Raw genomic sequence first — 20,649 nt, forward strand, 5'->3', positions numbered from 1 at the left:
CACAAACACCTCCCTTGTTACCTCTGCAGTTCTCTTGCCCCATCTCTCCTGTATCTCATGCACAAACGCACTCTGTTCTACCTCCAACTCCCCCCTCCCTCACCACAGGGGTTGCACATTTTGGGCCTTAGGCAGTTTATGCCAACTTGTTTGCAAGCAGCAGATAGATTGACTGGGGCGGGGGGGTTGTAGTGAGGTGGGAAATTGGAGGTGGGTGGAGGAAGGCATGGGGGGATGTGGGGTGGAGGGGGCGTTTGGTGGAGGAAAATTAGAATATGATTAATACCGCAACATTACCCCCAGCCGCAACAGGTAATAACAGCCCCATCCGCTCCCTTTCTCCAGCGCTGCGTGCACACACACATAATTGACTCATTTATCATTGCCAGCCAGTTGAGGAGAAGAGCGACGAGGGAGGAGAGGGAGAGAAGCACGGCGAAGAGGGGGAGAGGAAGGTGGTGGAGGAAGAGGAGGGGAGGGAGGCTAGTGAGGAGGATTAAACCCCCACCCTATAGATTTTATTACAGTGGAATTGCCTCTCGGCAGAAGTCACTCACAGCTGAGCGGAGAACGAATGCAACTATGTGCACAGCTCAACGTGAACTTGTGATGAGCTTCGAGCCAACAGTCATGACTACACTCAAAGAAACAGTTATTGATCTGCACAGAGATAATAAACGACTGTTCTGTCTATAAAACATGCAGCCGTGATATTAACTGCAGCCAAAGCTCGTTTTACCATCAGCAGTTTTTCAGTTGATTGCTTTTGATTTATCAATGAATCATGTTTATGTACAAAATATTTTAAAAAGTGGGACAATACCCATTAAAAATGTCCAGCTCATGCTGACTTTAACTAGGCAGGAACTCCAACCTTCCTCATCTCAATGGTTTAAGTTGTGTTTTTAATAAAGTTGTTAAAAAAAATACATAAAATCAGTTGTCGTCTTTCTGTAGATGAGCTAATCAGTTCTAGACATTATGTTTTTGTGCGGCTGAATATTTGCATTTTATACTATCTACAGTAGAAAAGAGCACATTGTGTCTTTGCAGGTGCTTGAAAATGACCATTCACAACCCAAGTGTCATATTTTCAAAAGCAACCTTGGCTCTTAAAGATTTAGTTTTTGCAAATGAGCAGCAGACAGTCACACTATTGAATCCCACTAAAAAGAGTCTTGAAAAGAGAAAAAAAAATCAATATCTCTATACCTGTAAAATCATTTGTTTTAAGTGTGCACCTCTTTTTTTTTTTGCACGGCACTTCAGAAATTGTACAATAGTTTTACAAGGTTGCACAGCAAATGTATACACACACATACAGACACACGAACGGCGTGCAGATGGACGCTTCTTGTGCTTACAAGAAAGACCCCAAGGTCGCACTCAGAAAGCAATAACCATTCCCCACAAAATGGACTTCAAGGAATGGAATTACAGTGCGAGTGTGTGTTGCCATTATGTGACTGTGGGAGCATAAAAGAGTTGGAGGGAGGAAGAAAATGAGGGGTAGAGGGGAGGAGAGCGGTGAGCAGGAAGTAGGTATTTCATGTCGAAATGATTGCCTGTAATAATTAGTCTTTGGCTCAGCACCATTTAGAGGGGAGGGAGAGATGGTTTGGAGGATGGAGAGAAAGACAGCAACACGGGGAGAAAACAAGACTGAGCGAGCAAGAGGGAGAGAAGCAACAAGGAAAATGGAGATGTGACAATGTGTGTGTGTGTGTGTGCGTGCGTGCGTGCGTGTGCGCGCGTGCGTGTGTAGCATGGTGGGCTCGGTTCCTCCAATCTTTCACTGGCGGTGACAGGAGATAAGATGATCAGCCGAATGCGCTACAAATCTGCAGCCTGCCAGCCTTCAGACAGCTCTGTCAGTGCTTCGCTGCTACTGAAGACACACATACACATAGATGCTCCTCACACACCAACATGGAAGCACACAAACATACCGCATGGAGCATGGGAGCATTTTTTGTGTGCGTGTGTGTAATTGTATGAACCTATGGCATGAACACACAACACCAGCCCACATACACTACACACTGTATATGCAAGCACACAGAAACAAAATGTACATGGGAGCACATAGTGTATATACACCCACACAAGCACAGCACATAGAAGAACACACACTAATGAAAGCCTGCAGACAGTAAAGCATCTAATTTTGCACTTTGTAGAAATGCGCCTTTTCAGTCACCATGTTTGAACAGACTACTGGGTACTGTAAAAATGTCAATTCTTTCCTGTTTGTTTTTCTGAACAATACTTTCTACTCCCACATTGATTGGAACAAAAACATGTTCATATTTCCTTTTAATATAACATAACTGTTCATTGCTTTTTGCTGCTGGAGACATTTCTGACTGTGTTTATAGAGGTAAAACTCCAAAACTGCATTGGCTACAAAGGCATCAATGTGAGCGAGACTGTAGAAACATAACTTCTCTAAGCAAATTGGTGCCAGATGATAAAACAATAACTGTGTCAGTTTTTTTCCCCCTCTGTGACAAAATTTGATTAATTACACTTTTGCACATATCGTGCAAATGACACCCCAAAGACCAATAAACTTAACTTCCTCCTTCCACAAGCTAATTGTGAGTCTAGGCGGGGGCGGACGGGAGGACTAAGAATGTGTGAGATGAGGTCAGACTGGTTCTGCTGTATAAAGATTTTAAGACATTAAAATGTTGTTGTCATCTTACTGGGAAGACACTGGCAGTGTAGGGTTGGACAGTGAATCTAATTAAAGCCAAGAATGATGAGTCATTTTGTTGCATATGTTTTCATTGAATTACAAATACGCGGTGCCAGGCTCTCAGATGTGAACTTCTTTGATAGTTAACCGAATATTTTTTAGATTTTGAACTTTGGGTTCACTGTTCAACTGCAGATTATTTATTAACGAGTTCATTAATAGTTGAGTCTCCCTCTGTCAGCTATTTTGGCTAATAAATTCAAATAAAAAAAAAATTACATTCAGGCATCTGAAGTCATATGTGAATGGATACACCTTCAATTCAATGAGAATGTTCTTCTGTAGTCAAATTAAATTAATAGGCGGTTTAGACTTCTGCGTTAAGTTGACGCAGAAGCTACAGCGACAACACAGACCATCTGCAGACGCTAGCACTGCAACTGCCGGGCACCTCCTCACAAATTTAACTACGCGCTGCAGCTACAGAGCACAGGATGTGATTGGTCCTCTTGGTAGTAGCATGTTTCCACTTTAGAATTTCCGGCTACTTCTCCATCTCCGCAATTGATGTTTTGGATCAATATGGATGGAAGACATCGAGGAAAGGTTAACCGAGGAGATTTGGAAATACTAATACTGATAAAATGTGTATGACTCATGTTTCAGTCGCCACTGTTAAAAGTGAATGAGGAAGTAGACACCAACATTATAAATGGCTGGCACCGGCGCTGGCTATATGCGTAAGTTACGGTGTCTATGTCCCACTCTAAAAGAACCTTAACGCGTTCGCCACCACTTCAAATGTTGAATTGGCTCTATGGCAAACCAGCACCATAACTGCCACGAAGTGCTCCATTAATAAAGAGTTACCAGCCAGTGAAGAACATACACCTACACTGTGTACACACTGCGACTGCACCAGTGTCAGGACCATTTAGCCTGCCAGCCTCCAGGTATGTGACTGTTCACTTTACATCTCATTAACTATTGATCAACCTTTCCTCTCTGCTCCGCTGCGAAAACCTCCAGCCTCTCTGTCTTCAAACACACACGGCCTCTGAAACACACACACAAACACGCACACCAGGGACCCACCCAACTTGCTCATGTACTCTTTCATCATCTCTCAAGGGCGAGTACAACAGCAAACACACACCTACACACATAAAACAAAACAAAAAGGTTGGATCTTGTCGCACAATAGTAAGCCAACCGTAGCTCTCTCTGCTGCTAGATATACTGTAAAGGCTGGTCTTTCATAAATGTTTCACACACACATATGTGCACACATAGAATTAAAACAGGGAGAGGTTATATCACATGAAGCAACCCATAAACATGATCCGACTGTAAACAAACCACAAATCCACCTCCTCCGCTAAAGCAAATATAATTTTATCATTTAGTGAGGATACCTGACTGTTTTGTCTGATTATAGCTGGACACACACATAGAGCCCATTAAGTTGTGCTGCAGAGACATATTCAATTCAGACTGACACAGATGGTGGTTAACGGGAATGCATCGGTAATTCAGTTTGGTAAAAAGCCAACAAGAGATTTTTAGAATTTGATTTAAAGTTGTTGATGGTAAAACACAGAAGCGGTTACCCGCTCGTCTGAAAAGACAAACAGGGGACAAGTGCATGGAAAAAACAGAAACATCACAATTTGGCACTACCAGAAAATAATTAGGTGGCTGATTATAGAATGATCTGGTGATCGCTAAATATTTTAAAGATGACACTCACACACACATTATGTGCGTCAGTAGTTATACCAATGTCATATTTGGGCAGAGATGAGTGGAGGGGCTCTTTAGTCATGAGTGGCAGCATATTAGTGGTGAGTGGAGAGCCTATCTCACTCTACAGACCACACACACACACGCGCGCACACACACACACACACACAGCAAGCCTTTCCGCAGTCACCAAGAACAACCTGTGTGTGCGTTTGTAAAGAAAGAAAATTACAGTAATGAGAGGTCCTTGTCAGCAGCTCCTCCCGTCTCCCCTCAGTCTGCTGATTACAGCCTGTTTAGATAGTTCACACACAGACACACACAAATCCGAGCAGCTGACCCAGCAATGACCCTTTAATTAATTAACTCTTCTCTTTCCTTAGCTTGGTTAGAAATCTTCCACAAGCCAACCACACACACCACCAAAAACCAACAAGAGGCACACAAATTTAGAAATACGCCCTGCCACACACACCCATACATCTATCCACCCAACCTCCTGTACACACACACACACGCACGCACACACACACACCCAGCACAGTTGCACCTCATCAACGCTAATCCCTTCCCTCCGTCTCTTTCCTGCCATCTAATCCAACATCTATCAGAATCCGGCCACCTTCCCTGCAGGCAAAATACACAACTAAGCCTTGCTATTTCTAGTCAACATCTATTTCTGTGTGAAGATAATTGGGGAGGCCCGTACGTGTGTCTAAGTGTGTTAAGCACATGCATCCGACTGGATGTTTGTCTAAATGGCTCAGTGTGTCTGTGTCTGTCTCTGTGGGCATTCAGATTGTGTATTCCCTGCAGGGTGAATAGTGCAAAAGTGGGTCTGATTACACAAAGGTGTAGCAATCAGATGTAGCTCTGTGGTCCAAAGCGTCTGCTAAACAAGGCCACTGCTAATCAAACCAATAGCCGCTATCTGGTCCTTTGCAAAACTGCTACTAAATCCAACTTTTACTGGTGCTCACTAGCTTTGAACAGTTACACCATTAAGAAAAGGGCAGGTTGTTTAACTGTGCTATAAACAATGGTAAAGAATAACTCCTATTTTACTACGTAATGGGTTTTTTATGATCTCAAAGTAGCATATGGATCAAAAGAAGATGACGTGCATGACTACTTGGTTATTGTCATGCATGCAAACATAAAAACCTTCAGTCAATGGTAAGTGGGGTGATATAACTTTTCCTCAGTATTTCAGCAGTGAGTTATCATAAAAACATGGCAATGGTGCAATACAATGACATGACCAAATATGGGAAATATAGCCGATAAAAATGTGTAAAATGGGGATTTAAACTCAGTTGTACCACAAACTACAACGTTCACAATAACAAATTTGAAACAAAGAACAAACACTGTAATAGTCACTAAGGCTGAATTTACTGCAGAATGGTTGTATAAGACTATATTGATTTTAAATTCCTGCAGCTTATAATGTAAATGTATCCAAAATAAAAGTAGCAAAATAGAGTCGATGTGTTCAAAGCAGGACTCTTATCAAACCTTATATTTACTACTTTAGACACATCATCAGTTTATACTTTGACAACTAAAGATTTTTTTTTATTTCGACTTTCTTTGAATATTTAGTTTTCCTACAGTGTTGAAAATCTAAAGACTGCAATATATGTGTGCCGGCCTCAATTAAAAACACACCCACATTTGTGTCTGACTACGGATGAAGATCAGTACCCTTCACATAATACATTGGATCCAAAGGCAGTATTAGTGAGCCTTGATGCAGAAAAGGCTTTTGACTGTGTCAACTGGGAATTTCTGTACTAGGTTTTGGGGAAACTATGGATTCAAGAACAGTTAATACAATATAACCAAGGTCTCTACCAAAAGACTACAGCAAGGATAAGAATTAATAGACATCTAAGTGACAGATTTATCTTACAGGGAGGAACTCATCACAGATGGTGTCTTAGCCCTACCCAGTTATTGAACCATTGGCACAAAAGATCAAATCCCAGGCTGAGATATATAACATCAAATGGAATTTCAAGGTAGTTAAATATGTGGGTGTGGTGTTGGCAAAGATCTCACTAAAAGATTTGAAATAAATTTTAATAGCATTAATAATAATATAAAGACGGATATTGGGCGGTGGCCAACCTTTAACATGGACTTTGAGACACAAATTAATAAATAATTAATAAAAAAATAATGTGTTTAATGTGTTACAAGAGACTGTTATACCTTTTCCAATCCATCCCACAGGTGATTCCAGAAACAGCTTATTAAAAAAATGATCTAGGTTGGTCAGGTATAGGACAAATTAACTACAAAAAGAGGAATGGTTGTGCTTGTCCTTTATGCAGCTCAAGTAAAGTTCCCAGTTTGTACGTGCTGCCCTCTACATCAGGCAAGATATAAAGACACAGAGGCCAAGATGTAAACTTTCCAAATAAGGCAACATTAGGAGAGAGAAAATAAATTGGCTCAACAAAGCAAAAATGAAATCATTACACAAACACTCGCTATCTAGAGAAAGATAGTAAAAGAATACAATATGGAGGGAAACATCACATGATAATAATTTGTCCGGCTGATGGGACAGGGGAATTTACAACGGCATGTACACTAACCCACAGGGCTGAAGGCAGATCACTCCCATATTTTATACCCAAAAATTCTAACTTTTTGGACAAAATAACTTTTGTGGAGAAACTGACTGCATGTGTTCAAATAGAGGACGCTACACACCCACAGTTAAAGAAAAGTTGTATAAAAGTGGCAATTTTATGCAACAATATTAGCAAGAGAGGAGACCCCGTGTTTTGTTTTTTTTTGTTCTTCTTCCTTGACTTGTTTTTCCTTAAACTGAAATTACTAAATAAACAGGATAAAAAAACACCAGACAGATATGTAAAAAAAATGTCCGATAACACCAACCTTTCCAGTAACTGTTGCTATTGTTAAAGTCTGTGCTTATAGCATTAATTTTCAGTTGAGTCACATGCAGTATAATAATCTGCTTTGTTTTGTGCTCATAATTATCTTTGAGCTTTTGGAATAGCCTGAAGAACGGTTAAACAAGCTTCCCCAGAAACCTGAACCAGACTTACACGTCCTCTCACTGAAATTAGAAGATGCAGCGAGAATCACAAGCTCACTCTTGCTCCCAATCGAGTTCTTAATCTCATCATTCATTTATTGTTGATCCTGCTCACTAGTTCTCAGTAGCAGTGCTTGGCATGTGGGCGTTGATCCAGGCGTTTTGTAACATGAGGTGTAATGCTGAACTGCTGCCAGAGAAGCTGATCACACAGTCTCCACCAACAGATCCACAGGTGACTCATGTTCGCTGAATGGCTGGATTTAACTGGTGAAACGGCTTGTATGACAGGGACACTGCAAATATTTTTGGGCCTTAAAAAAATCATTCACGAGGTGATAACCTTGGGCTGCCCTCTGGTTCACCGAGAACCAGTGTTTTTAAGCCAGTCTCCCACATTGAGGCAAAATACAGTGTTCATCCTGGTGAACAAATACATCAAAGAGGTTTCTAGGTCAAGAAGGTGGCCACTATGACAGCTTCTAGAGTTACACTGAATAGGTGTGTGGACGACATGACGAAGCAGCGGTTTGTGTGGTAAGACCAAAGAATAGGTATCACATCTTCACATCATGTTCATAGAAGGTTCTGGGTGATAATTAACACAAAGAGATGAACAAAACCCCAACACACTGCTGTCTTGTTGCCAAATAATCTTTTAACCTACACCTCCACAAATATTTAAGTCTGTTTTCATTACTTAAGGTTGAAAGCACAGTAACCAACTTATCTTCAAATGATATCTTTTCCTTATATGTCCAGCCTCTAACTTGTAACACTCTAATCAAATAGGATTACTGTTGTACTGGCTACCAGTGAATCTGATCTTATATATCTTCATACATATTTTAGGCATTATTTCTCAGTGGTCAAAACAAAAGTATCTGAAGGTGTGATGCAACAATCCTGGCTTCTGGACTGAGACTTTCGAGTATGTGGTGGGAGGAATAAGAGCATACATGCATATACAGGCATTTGTGTGAAGAGGACGACAGTAGCCGCAGGGGTTAGAGGGGCTGTGGACAGGACTGTACAAAAGAAGTTTGAAGTGGGACAGAAAGGGATGGAGGGGAGATTCTGGCCAGCTAAAAATCTATGCAGGATGAGAGGAGTGGAGTGGGGCGGGGGCCCCTGTGAAGGTGTGCCAAGAGAGCAGAGAGACGGGGAGAAAGACGGCTGGGACTGCACAGCCAGCCCAAATCCCACATTCAAAGGGATTCTGGGCACATTCCTGCACATCAAACACACTACACACTCATGGAAAGGGAGTAGATGTCAAAACATCACATAGCATTATCTCAGTCAGAGGTCGGGTGTGCTAGACTGTGTGTGACAAGAGAGCAAGAATGGGCAAGAAAAATGCGTGGCTTGGCAAATAAAGTTTGACTTGCCTCAACTTTTCACACAACTGATACAGAGTCATCTGGCAGCACACTGTACTGATGGATCAAACATGTAAGCGCTCATTCCTTGTAGATCACTTGCTTTTGGTACTGTTTAACCTTCGGTCTTTCAGACAGATAATAAAATAAATGCCAATGTGATAAATCTTTACAGATGCAATGAATCTATTATTAAAAAACTCCGTACAGTTTTCTTGCAAATGAAAAATTCCCAGTCAAGAATTTAATACCTGAATGACACTTCATGGAATGTGCTTCATTTTACAGCCTCCTGCATTTTCTAAACAAGTTCATGATCCGACACAGAAAGGGAAAGACCAACAACAAACACACAGCGACAAAGACCGAAGTCTCCTATACACCCACCTGTGGTACTGGGTCTGGAGGAACTGAAACTCCTCCTTAATGCGGTCCAAAGTTTCTGGATAGGTTAGTTTCAGTGACTGGGGCGTCCCTGAAGCTGCTGCTGCTGCTGCTGCTGCGGCTGCCACCACTGAGGCTGAGGACCCTGGGGGTGGCTGCAGAGGTGCCTGCAAAGAGAAGAAATGTCAGATTTAGGCATTTCAGTGAGAACGCACAAGGTCGAGAAGTGCCAAAAGGAATAATTCTTAGCATTAGGTTCATGGTAAATGGTCTGGTCTTTATATAGCACTTTTCTACCTATAAGTACTCTCTACTCTCCCATTCTACACTCAGACACATCCACCCATTCGCTCACACAAGTGCACAAACATTCATACACCAGTGCCACGCACTGGGAGCAAATGGGGGTTCAGTGTGTTGCTGAAGGACACTTCCCATGGGGCATGTTTCAGGGATCGGATCGCTAAACTTCCGGTTCATAGACAACCCGCTCTTCCTCTGCCGGGCCACATCAGCCACCAAGAAAAGGGTCACTCAAACATTTTCAAAACGAAGAAGTGGCAGCATCGATCAACATCACAAAACAACCACAAGAAGCAGGAAAATACATGAGTACTGGCTACAGTACCAGATATTGTCACTGCCAGCAGAGCCAGATGTGAATGGGTCAGCGGAACTTGGACGGGAGAGCTGAGAGGTACAAGAGTTTCTCAGCCAAATGAGCACACTTTGTTTAATTGCAAGTCCGAGAAGAAGAAAGACATAAAGAGAGAAAAAGAGCAGTGGGCGGGAGAAAGGGGAGAGAAAGGACCCCATCGTGGCTGAAGGCCCTCCCGAGCTCTGTGTATAGGCTCTCTTCTCTGCAGGGTCCCGAGCAATTAGAAGAGTACAACCATAGGGGTAATGCTGCAGGACAGGCAGACAAAAGGGGACTGAGAGCTGGCCTAGGAGGGTGGTCAGGACTGTCCGTCTGTCTGTCCGATTGGCTCGCTGTCAAAATAACAGAGTGCAGAAGTAGAGGCTGGTTCACAAGCTTCACGATAACCAAATAAGATGTTATCATTTAGGAATACGAACGGATAAGTAACATGACTTCTAGTCACTGCAGGAAAGCACTGATTCGAGCCAGTGATGGCTGTAAAGAAAGAAGAAAATATATTGGGAGGTCATCTTTGTAACATCTGAATTTCCCCAATGGGGATCAATAAAGTATTATCTTATCTTACAAAAAAGTAGCAATGATAAAACCCAGCTGCTCTTCTTAAATGTGTCACACAGACCAAGTTTGCCCCAAAGCAGTTAGTGAGTTAGTGCAACTCATCTTCCCCTTGTATGCATCCTTTACTAGTAGTCATGTAGCTTTTTTTTTTTTTTAATATTTCTTCACTCAGGGATCTATGTTCACTTTTGTAGCTGCCAGACCAGAGAATATAACACAATTTTTTTATGTTACACATGAAGGACTAACCATCATTCTTGTTTCTCCTTCACAAGATACTTTCCATTTCCCACCTAGACCCGAGACTTTTGTCATCCTGTATGCTGACCTTTCCTTCAACCAAGTTGGCTGAAATTTATAAAAGGGCAATTAAAATTTCTATCTGAATTTATGCTGAGCAAAAAGTCCTATGCTCTCAGAACACATTGGACTGTCTCGTTAAATTGTCCTGACTGAGGTTTGGTTTAATCACACCATGCAGGTTAAAACAACATATTGTATCCCAACGTCACACCTGTCCACCTTTTCAGCTCAAAACATCCTACAAAGCAATTATGTCAAATATTAATTTGGTTAAAAAAAAAAAAAACATCATACACCTAAAACCTGAATGTTAGAACCATCACAATCAAAGTCACAATGATCAATAATTAATCAATTAATTAATTGCAATTATCTGAACTGAACATGGACATTTAGGACCCAAGGAGGTTTACACTGCTACTGAATTAAAATGTTACATTCATCACCATTTCTGTCTTTTTTCCGTTTGTGGTCTGACTGGCAATGTGTTGAGGTCGTCAGCTCGTTGCACCCCCTTTCTCTGCTACAGTTAAACGGCTCCTGAGGGTAAAATTAGAGCTCATCTCGAGGCACTTAACTTCTAATATGGTGACAACACGGCCAAAGAAATGTGGCTGTTCAGTGTGGTGGGGGGGAAAGGCAATTAGCTGCAATTATTTGTGACAATTCCTACTTGATGTCCTATCCACCCCCAATGTCAGCCATGCATTAATAACGTCTCATTAATGAATTAATGACAACATCGCTGTAATACAAAAAAAAAAAAAAAGGATGCCAGGTGTGTCTGTGAGATGACAGAGAGAGGTGTGCCAGCAGGTGAACATTATATCTGAGGAGAGGAAATCAAACCGTTGGGAAAGAAGGGGAGAGTAAGGATAGAAGAAAGAGATGAAGAGGGAGGAGAATTTAAAGGAGAATCGATAATAAGATGGATGGAAAGTAAAACTGGACAGATAAGATGGATGAGACTATTTTTAGAAATATACGGAGAAGACTGAGAAGAATTGTTTCTGAGAGGAGATGTAAATAGGAGGGGGAAAGAGGAAGGACAGAAAAATAGAAGATAGAAGAGGGGCTGTGGCCTCATTGTTCCCCTTTCTTTCTAACAAGCTGCTCTCAATCTGTCGGCCAGATCCCCCTCCTAGAGCATAGAGAGGCACACATACACACACGCACGCACACGCTCCGTTTTTCCTCAAACCCACTATTGCACACACTCACCCCCACAAAGACACACATACACGTTTTGTCAGACTTGCTCACACATACACACTCCCCATTTTCTGACAAAAACCCCATGATTAAACACACACATACTCCCTCCTCTTTCGCACAACACACACACACAGAGCAATTACTCTTCACAGGAGGAAAAAAAGAGCACCAAGGCCATTTTATAGGAGGGTGGAAGAGGGAAAAAAAGAGGGGAATATCCTTCTTTTTATCGCTCCGTTCCCTCCTTCCCCCCTCTCAACATTTTCAGGGTCTTTTTTCTCAGAACCATGGCTTCAGAGGACAGGTAAGAGGAGCGCTAGCATCTCCCTCAAAAATGAACGCATGGACGAGGCTGCATAGCTGTCCATTTTCTGATGTTCAAGAAAAAAAGACAATCTTTTGTTTTTATAAGATGGACGAAACCACTGTCTCTCTGCTGGCTCAGGCCCTCGGGACATTATGTACAACTCCCGTCTGCTGGCTAGGGTTCTTGTTATGATGATTCACACCCAACTAGATGAGATGCATGTGACAGATGCCGTCTCCGAAAGCGCTGATCCTATTGCAGGGCACATAGCCTCCTTCCTAACACCTTACAGCTCCAATGTACCAATGCTATTAGTCTGTTCTAACTCCTGATCTGGCAAACAGCTGAGCAGGCTTGAAAGTGAGAGGTCAGGCCATTAAGCTGACCTGGTGACCTCTGGGAATGGATCTAGGCAGGGAGCCTCCCCTGATAATCCCATAGTCAGTTATTCCCTCCCTCTCTGCCATGTCCCGGCTCGAGAGCAAACAAGAGACATGCCGTCTGCCCTTGAACAAAGCTTACATAGACTGAAAATCACTGTTACACAATTACAGGCCAGATCTTTCTGTGGCCCATACGATTGTAAAGTCTGATTCTGTAATGCTAGGAAAGGATTGCACAAGGTCAAACGTGGTGAGGAAGGAAAGCTTTTCTCCAATATGAAAGAGATCATCTGATTACTCAACTATTTAGATATATCGGTAGTAGTGTTTACAGGGCCCAAGCAGTCACGTGTTATCCAGCACCACTGCGGTGGGTTCTGATGCAGCTGAAAGCCAGCTGAGAAAGCTGAAGTTGTACAAGCTCAATGAGGAAAACCTACATGTGACCCCTTTTCAACAAATGTATAAACACATACACATATTCACACTAATCTCCATCAGCGCTGGAAGGTCCAAGTCAATTGCAATGATTAAATGAGGCTGCGATGATGAGGGGAACAGAGAGAGCACGAGTCATCTGGGAGGATATAAATGTGTTAAATCAAATCCCACCTTCCCTTATCGGAATAGGAACCAATCCAATACAGATTTTGTACAGTAAGTGAGTGAGTGACTATTTTTTGCGATAACTTATAATTGTCAAGCTAATGTTGATTATATTGTACATGTAGTGACTACAGAATAAGGTTGATATTAATGTTGGTTCCCCATAAGCTGTATTCAGTACGTACTTTGCCACGGGGTGTGAAATCTCTCAGGAAAAAAATGGGTACAAAGAAGGAGCATAACAGAAGAAGTATAGCTATTTTGTCATTAACACTGGATGTGAATTCAGTTGATGGAGAGAGCTCTGGGACGTAAGGCCACGTTCACACGTACCAAAACGATCTTTTTTCTCTCTCTGGTTTGCCTTGGCGTCATGTCGAGAACTTCTCAGTAAAGATCAATCCATTGCAAAACTGCATCTAGTTGTAGTACATACCCCAGATCTATGCGTGGTGCTGTTTCTCCTACAGAACTCAGCTAAAAAAAAAGAAGAAGAGGTAGAGTACGCACATTAATTGTGCATGTGGTCTACGAATACACAGTCCAGATTACAGTTCGTAGTCGCCATTGTTGTTATTGTCATTATGAGACGTCGGGGGCTAGAGGGGAGAGTGGCAAGGCGATGACATCATCGTGTTGATATCAGGCATCCACACAAATGGGAAAAACACAAACAAAAAAAAAACACACAGGCTCCGTATTTATCTTTTTGTATATCTGGATTCAAAAAGGTACAGTATAGAGTGATGTGGTTTCACCCAAGAATCATATTCTTGTAAACGTGGCCTAACAGGGTTTAAAACATAGATTCAGTTGGCATTAAACCCAAGTCTGCCTACTTATTAATACAACCTGATTTGTTTTCATTATAAAACTGAGATTGGGATTCCTGGTTCAAGCATAGATTCTTTCTCATGTTGGACATTAGCCTGGTTGGTAGCCATATTATTAATGCTTTGCTAGCATCATAACGTGAACCAGGGACTAAGGAAACCAGGACAAAAAGAATATCTACTGCCAGTGTGGTTGGATATTTTTCTATTTATTATCACCATCTTCATGTCAAAACAAAATAACATGATACCAACCCATTTCTCAGCACATGGTATGGCTTTCTGCTTCCAGGTCTTTATTGTGGACTAAATGAATTAATTAACTTAACCTCCATCCCGAAACCTATCCTGCCTATCCTACTTGTTTGTTTGCACAAAGAAATAGTCTGTTATTAATCCATAAAAAAATAAAATAAAATCAGAGGTGCTTCATTGTTCTGTTAAATATGTGCAGGTTGTTTTGTGCCCTGTTACTAGTAGCTGCTCCAAAGACACGTATCAAGTCTTTGCAATGACAGCGCAAACATTAATGGGCCTAACACTTGAAAAGCTCACAAGCAGTGCTGGTAGAGCTACAGCATGACAGAACAGGTTACACACACTGCACACACATTACATCCAGTGACTCATGCAAGGCAACATGTGAACGTTAAGAAAAGCAAAAACAACTCCATGTACACACACAAAAAAAAAAAAAAAAACATTAACTGAGCACACATTAAATTCTGACAAGAAGGCACCATTATCATTGTGGCAATCCCTGAATGAAATCATTCCTGTTTTCATTTGAGTTACCTCTAATTACACCACAAGCAGCAAACCGCTATGACCTCACATCCTTGCTCTAACCCCCCACCCTCAAAAAAACATGTGCACACACATGCACTCGCAGATGAGACAACACGCCCACACATGCCCACTACAAACATTAAGTGGATGTGTGCACGATGCAGCTACCCACAAGTATTTACAAGCACACATGCACTTTATTGCATTCACACATGACTGCAGCTTCAACGTCAATATCGATAGGAACCCGCAAGATGTGTCTCAACCCTCGCCGCCCGCACTGACCCACAGTGATGCATAATTTGCTAATGGATCTGAAATGCGGCCGTCACTGTTAAGTTGTGGCTATGTGATCATAGAAATATTAGGTCCTCTTTAAAGCACGCTGTGCAGCTCCTTCTGTGTAAAAATGAGAGGAGGAATGTGTTTTACAAAGATGAGACATTTATCGTCCATTCTCTTGTCATTTTTCCTGGAAGGTCCAACTTTAATTTCTCCTTGCAAATCCTAAGCACTGGCCACACCTCTTCACGTTTCAAGACTGCAGTCTACAAAACAATTCAACTGGTATCAAAATAAGTTTCATTAAAAATGCTCCAGCTGAGGGGGGTGGAACTGTCATTAATTGGTACACTAAAATTTTGATGTTGCATTATAAAAAGTCCCCAGGCCAAAACACTTGTCCTGAGGGGTACATAAATATCTGTAACAAATTTTATTACTTTCATAATTCAGTACGTCTCACCCCAAAAAACAGAGATGTGTCAGGAGGTCACCAATGACAGTGGGGTTCATTGCAGGTGAACAAAAGACGTCAACAAAATTTCATTCTTATCCAGTCAATATTTATTGACATATTTCCATGTAAAGCAAAGTGGTGGATCAATCGACTGATCCCCAGAGGAGCAGGCTAAAAAGCTACGTTGCCAAATATATGCTTGTTTCATCAAACCTCAATCTCTCTGTATCTCCCTCTTTCAACTGGGAATGTGCTTTGCTGCTGCCTCTCTTCATTCAGCTCAGCCCATTAGTCAGGCCACTAATTACACTGCTTACCCACAGAGTCGATCATCAGAGTAAACACCCACCAAGCGCTCTCTGCTATCCTACTACGTCCAAGGGCCGTGACAGTTGGTCTCACCTCGATATTTCTGAGGGATATGAAACATGTCTATCTATTACCCCGCTCTCGAAAGCATGTAAAATCAACGCCACCCAATATCAAATTTTTAAAACGTGACTGTCAACATTCAGCAATAATTTGCATCATTGAAGCAGTCTGCATTGTGGAAGATGAGCTCACCTCTATCCCCACCTCCTCACATCAAGACGCTATCAGCTTAGCTCCACGCAGGAGTTGGTTATCTCTCAATGATTCCTCCGCTTGGAAGGGAGGGGCTGCCAGGCACCTGTTTCATTAGCGCCACACATCTTTCTTTCTCCGTCTGCTCGCCCCCACCCCCACCGCCTCCACCTCCTCATTCTTGTCTCCTTCCTCCCGCAAGTCTCGTTATTCAAATTTCCCTGCTGTCAGCCCACATTAGCAAAGCGCCACAGTTTGCCTGTCAGCTGGCTTAATTGCTGGAGGTGCCTTCTTTTATTAGGTAACCCCCCAGCTCGTTTGTTCCTTCCACTGAGACGCACCTCCACAACAGCTTGTGTAAACCTGAAATCCCTCCAGCCTCTTTTCCTTCATTTTCCTCTGCCTCTTCTTTTTTTTCCCTCTCTCACTCTCTAATCGCTGGCAAAGCAAGGCAGGCGAGCTCCTGATCGATAGCCACACTCTCACCACTGGACAACAGTGGTGATAAAGAGCTAAAAGCACGCTAGGTCGGAGGAAGTGGAGGCTTGCTTTACGTTGGCTCTAAGGCTGGAGAGGAGCAGACCTCACCTCAGTCACTTAAAGTCACTCTTCTGTCAGAGCCTGTGCTCCCTACTTTACCTCATAGCATTTCACAGTCAAATATTCGTCTATGAAGACTGTCTGCTTGACATCATACAAGAATGAGAAGACGGAACATGAAAAGTCAGGTCATTGTCACACTTGCATTGAAATGTAATTTTTTGCCTTCCCATTAAGACACACTTCTTGAATTAATTATTCAAATTGACCCTAAAATTCCCAAAGGCACGATACCGAAATAAGGAATTAGAGAGTTTTGACCATCGGAAACAGATCTCTCTATATTTCCAAAATAATTTCCAGTTATCTCACTCGTCATAAAATAACCTCACCATGCCACTTCATGGAATCCACAAATGGTTGGGATGTGTTGCTCTGGGTTTGGCAGGAATGTTATTGTTGTTATGGTGAATGCACGACCTGCATTTGAACAGCAGCTAAAAACCACAGTTTTTTTGGAACGCGCGATGGCTTGAGCTACAAGACTTGAACCAACGTCCGACCCCACACAGTGGCCTCTTGACAAACCCATCCCCCCGGCCCAGGGCTTTGTTCAGGATGAATTGGTCGGTAGCACTTTTCTTCCTTCAGAACATATTTATATCAATGTGTTATTTCAAGTGCTTCTTCGATGATTACGGTCGGGTCAACCAAACACAATATTCTTATTTGTATACAATTCCGCATTTAGCTTTTGTGTATTTTTTACTTCTTCTTTTTCACTTCGGTGTTTCTGTCACTGTGGTCACTGTCTGAAATAAGACTAAAGATGTAAGACAGCCAGGCACGGCTGCCATGTCCTATGCTATTCTCCAACAGTCTAGCACATCACGCTGGATCATAAAATCGTCTGGAAACCTACAAGAACCTAAAGTATGTTCTGTACTTTTTTTCCTGTGTGTCGTGGTCATTTTACGAGAACAGTGTGATTACATTTGTGCACAAATAACCTATTTTATGGTGGGGAGGGGTTAGGTTTGAGTGCACACTGTGTTTACTAAGCATGTCTGCTTTATGTGTAATATTAAAGCAGCTCAGATTTTGACCTTTTGTTTGTTGTTTTCATAAACTATAAGAATATGGGCATACTCTATAAAAGTCAAAACAATATCTCAAGCGGGCGACTGCCAATTTTCTACTTTACCGGAAGAATGCAGAAAGAAGATCTGGTGTTAGAAGCTATAAAGATGCGGGTTAAATTACCTGCCGTCTGGCTGATACAACCACAAAGTCTCTTGCTCGGCCCCTAAAAATGCACCTCAACGTGAAATTGTAAAAAAGTAAATTTGAATTATTATTTAATTAAGATTACTGTCCATTTTAGAATATCTGGCAGCATTTTATATGATAAGTGGGTCGCTTCCTACACAGCACACCGACACCCAGTGATGACAGGTTACTGCCAGCCCAGCATTTCGGGGATTAAACAGTTTGCCGGGTCGAGTGGCCCTTCACTGTGAGGTGCAAACAAGAGCCGCTGACGGCCGGAGACTTTCTCATGACGGCCGGGTTCACACGGCACGGCTGAGATCTGCGGAGAGTTGAAATGAAACGGGGCCGCTGGCCTAAACATCCCACCCAGACCCGCCGCAGTCTGCTACTCTCACCCTGGGACGCCTGCCCATACATTAAGATGTGGTTTGGAGCTCTCACAGGAACACAACGAGGAGAGGCTGGATGAGAGGGATTGGGTTTACAGCGCAAACCACAGACCCACAGTCTGCCTCCTGCCCTGCCTCCCTGCACTCAACTACACTACATACACAGCTGGCTGGTGTTTGTGTGTAATGTTCCTGTATGCACTGTATCTTCGGACTTGGGGGAGTCATGAGGCCTCCAGGAAGCATAGGCTGAAATGGAAGTTACAGTGCATGATACCATTAAAAAACCATGCAAATACACAAAAGCTACAAAAAAAATAAAAATAATTAAAAAAAAAAAAATCAACAACAGGATTGTCCGGATTGTGAAGAATTCATTAAAGTGACATACACGCGTTTACATGAACTTCACAGTGTGATTAATCTGATTTCAACACGAGGCATGTGAATGTCAAAACACTGTCAGGGGTGGGGTGCAGGGTGGCATGACTGAGGGGTGTAGAAGAGGGTTAGGCAAATGAGCGGGTCTTAATTGATACTTCACACAGCTGGAGGACCAGTGTTTATGTATTTCAGCCTGCTCGAAAGCTCTCCACTCTAAACTCCACTAAAACAAATTAAAGCCACGAATTCTGCCCCTAACCACGCAGGAATCTTATCCAAATCACAATTGGTTTCTTTTGTTATTTTTACAGCTGCATTGCCGACGGTTATAGGCTACAGCGGGGCACTTTTTGAAGATTGTCATAAATAGAGGGGGTCGCTGACTGCTTTCTATAGAGTCTATGGAATCAGTAAACCTGGCAGATGATGAATCACACTTGATGTGGCTGCAGAACGAAAAAGAAAATAGCAGAATTTGTGAAAACAATGAGTGGCACTTGAGAAGGGAAGACCATTGAGAGAAGGGGACAACAAGTCGAGCCACCCCCCACCCACCCTTATGGCTCCTGAGGAAGAGGACAAACAAACACACACTTCATCATCTGGGTCAACTCCACAATAGTATGGAGATAGGAGGAGGCTCCATGTTTCTTGAGGTGGCCACCAAGGACATGGGATTCACACAAAGACAGTCAGCAAAGTTGGGTTGACTGCACGAGGGAGGCTTCGCCCTCACACAACAATCTGCAAAGCCTTCACGAGGCAAATATGGAATAAAGACAAATAACAGATGATGTTGTAGAGTGCAGCCATACTTTCTCCACAAAGGAGTCCCCGGAAATGCTCGGCAAGGATGGTACATTTCGGTCTGTACTTTCTCAATGAGGCTCAATAAGGTGTAAACCCAACGCACGAGACAAATACACCATAATTAATAGAGGTTATTCAATAGAGTTTCGGTGCACGAGAGGCTAACCTCGCGAAACGCGACTGTTTCATAGTAGCTAGCTTACTTACCGATGGTCGGTTTTGAGGAAACATTTTAGCCGGCGACGTGTGTGCGTTTTATTTTTCGTCCGTCTTCTTTCTCCCTTTCGGGGCGGAAAGCTTCGTCGAGAAATACGAGCAGCTCGGTGTGTAGTGCCGTCGGTCTCACAGAGGCATTTGGCCGGGTTTCAAATGAAATGGCAAAAAAGCTAGTCTCGACTCGCTCATTCCTTGCCTCAAGACTCCTTTGTTCTGGGTTATATCTCCAGCCCCACACCGCACCGCACTCGACGCGCAGCGAAGGACGGGGGAAAGGAGAGGAGAGGAGAGGAGAAACACCCGGTCCAGGGAGGGAGCTCTCGTTTCCAAGTCCTCAACTTCTTCCAGCTATTACTGTATCGCGAAGCAGTTCCCTCGTCGGTGTATCTTCGCCGTCTGTCGCGAGCAGGCCGAGAGAGAAGGAGGGGTGAAATGTGGTTTGCTTGTGGCTTCGGAGACGGACACACCAGCAGCACGTTGAATGCAGCCGCAGCCTCTTTTGTCTCGCTCGATGGCCTGCACTCTTTTCACACAACACTCCCAGTCCCTCACTCCTCTCACTCCCCCCTTCTCTGATCCTCAATGGGACATTACATACGAGTCCTTTAAGGAGGGAGACCCCGAGACGCGGCTGCCCCCCTCCCCGTAATTGTTTTTTATATATAAATATGTATATATATATTAAAAATGATTTTACACAGAAAAGAAACTATTTATCTAATTTAAGTCCTGAATAATCAAATCAGAGGGTTCACACAATGCTGTTCTTCACATGCCCTGATGATATTTGCAAA

General features: G+C 42.7%; 1 protein-coding gene across 3 annotated transcripts in view; it reads right to left on the reverse strand.

The window, feature by feature from the left end:
- tle2a (TLE family member 2, transcriptional corepressor a) overlaps nucleotides 1-20,429 on the reverse strand; it is a 36,326-nt gene extending 15,897 nt beyond the window's left edge. For all 3 annotated transcript variants that reach the window (XM_047587641.1, XM_047587640.1, XM_047587639.1), the window contains exons 1-2: nucleotides 19,847-20,429; nucleotides 9,290-9,453 (exon numbers count right to left, since the gene is read on the reverse strand). In XM_047587641.1, coding sequence (XP_047443597.1) covers nucleotides 9,290-9,453; nucleotides 19,847-19,870 — 188 coding nt within the window. In that variant the 5' untranslated portion in view covers nucleotides 19,871-20,429. The remainder of the gene's footprint in view (nucleotides 1-9,289; nucleotides 9,454-19,846) is intronic.
- Between the last annotated feature and the right edge of the window lie 220 nt (nucleotides 20,430-20,649).

Source organism: Mugil cephalus, chromosome 6 (genome assembly GCF_022458985.1).
Source record: "Mugil cephalus isolate CIBA_MC_2020 chromosome 6, CIBA_Mcephalus_1.1, whole genome shotgun sequence".
In the NCBI taxonomy this organism is placed as follows: domain Eukaryota; kingdom Metazoa; phylum Chordata; class Actinopteri; order Mugiliformes; family Mugilidae; genus Mugil; species Mugil cephalus.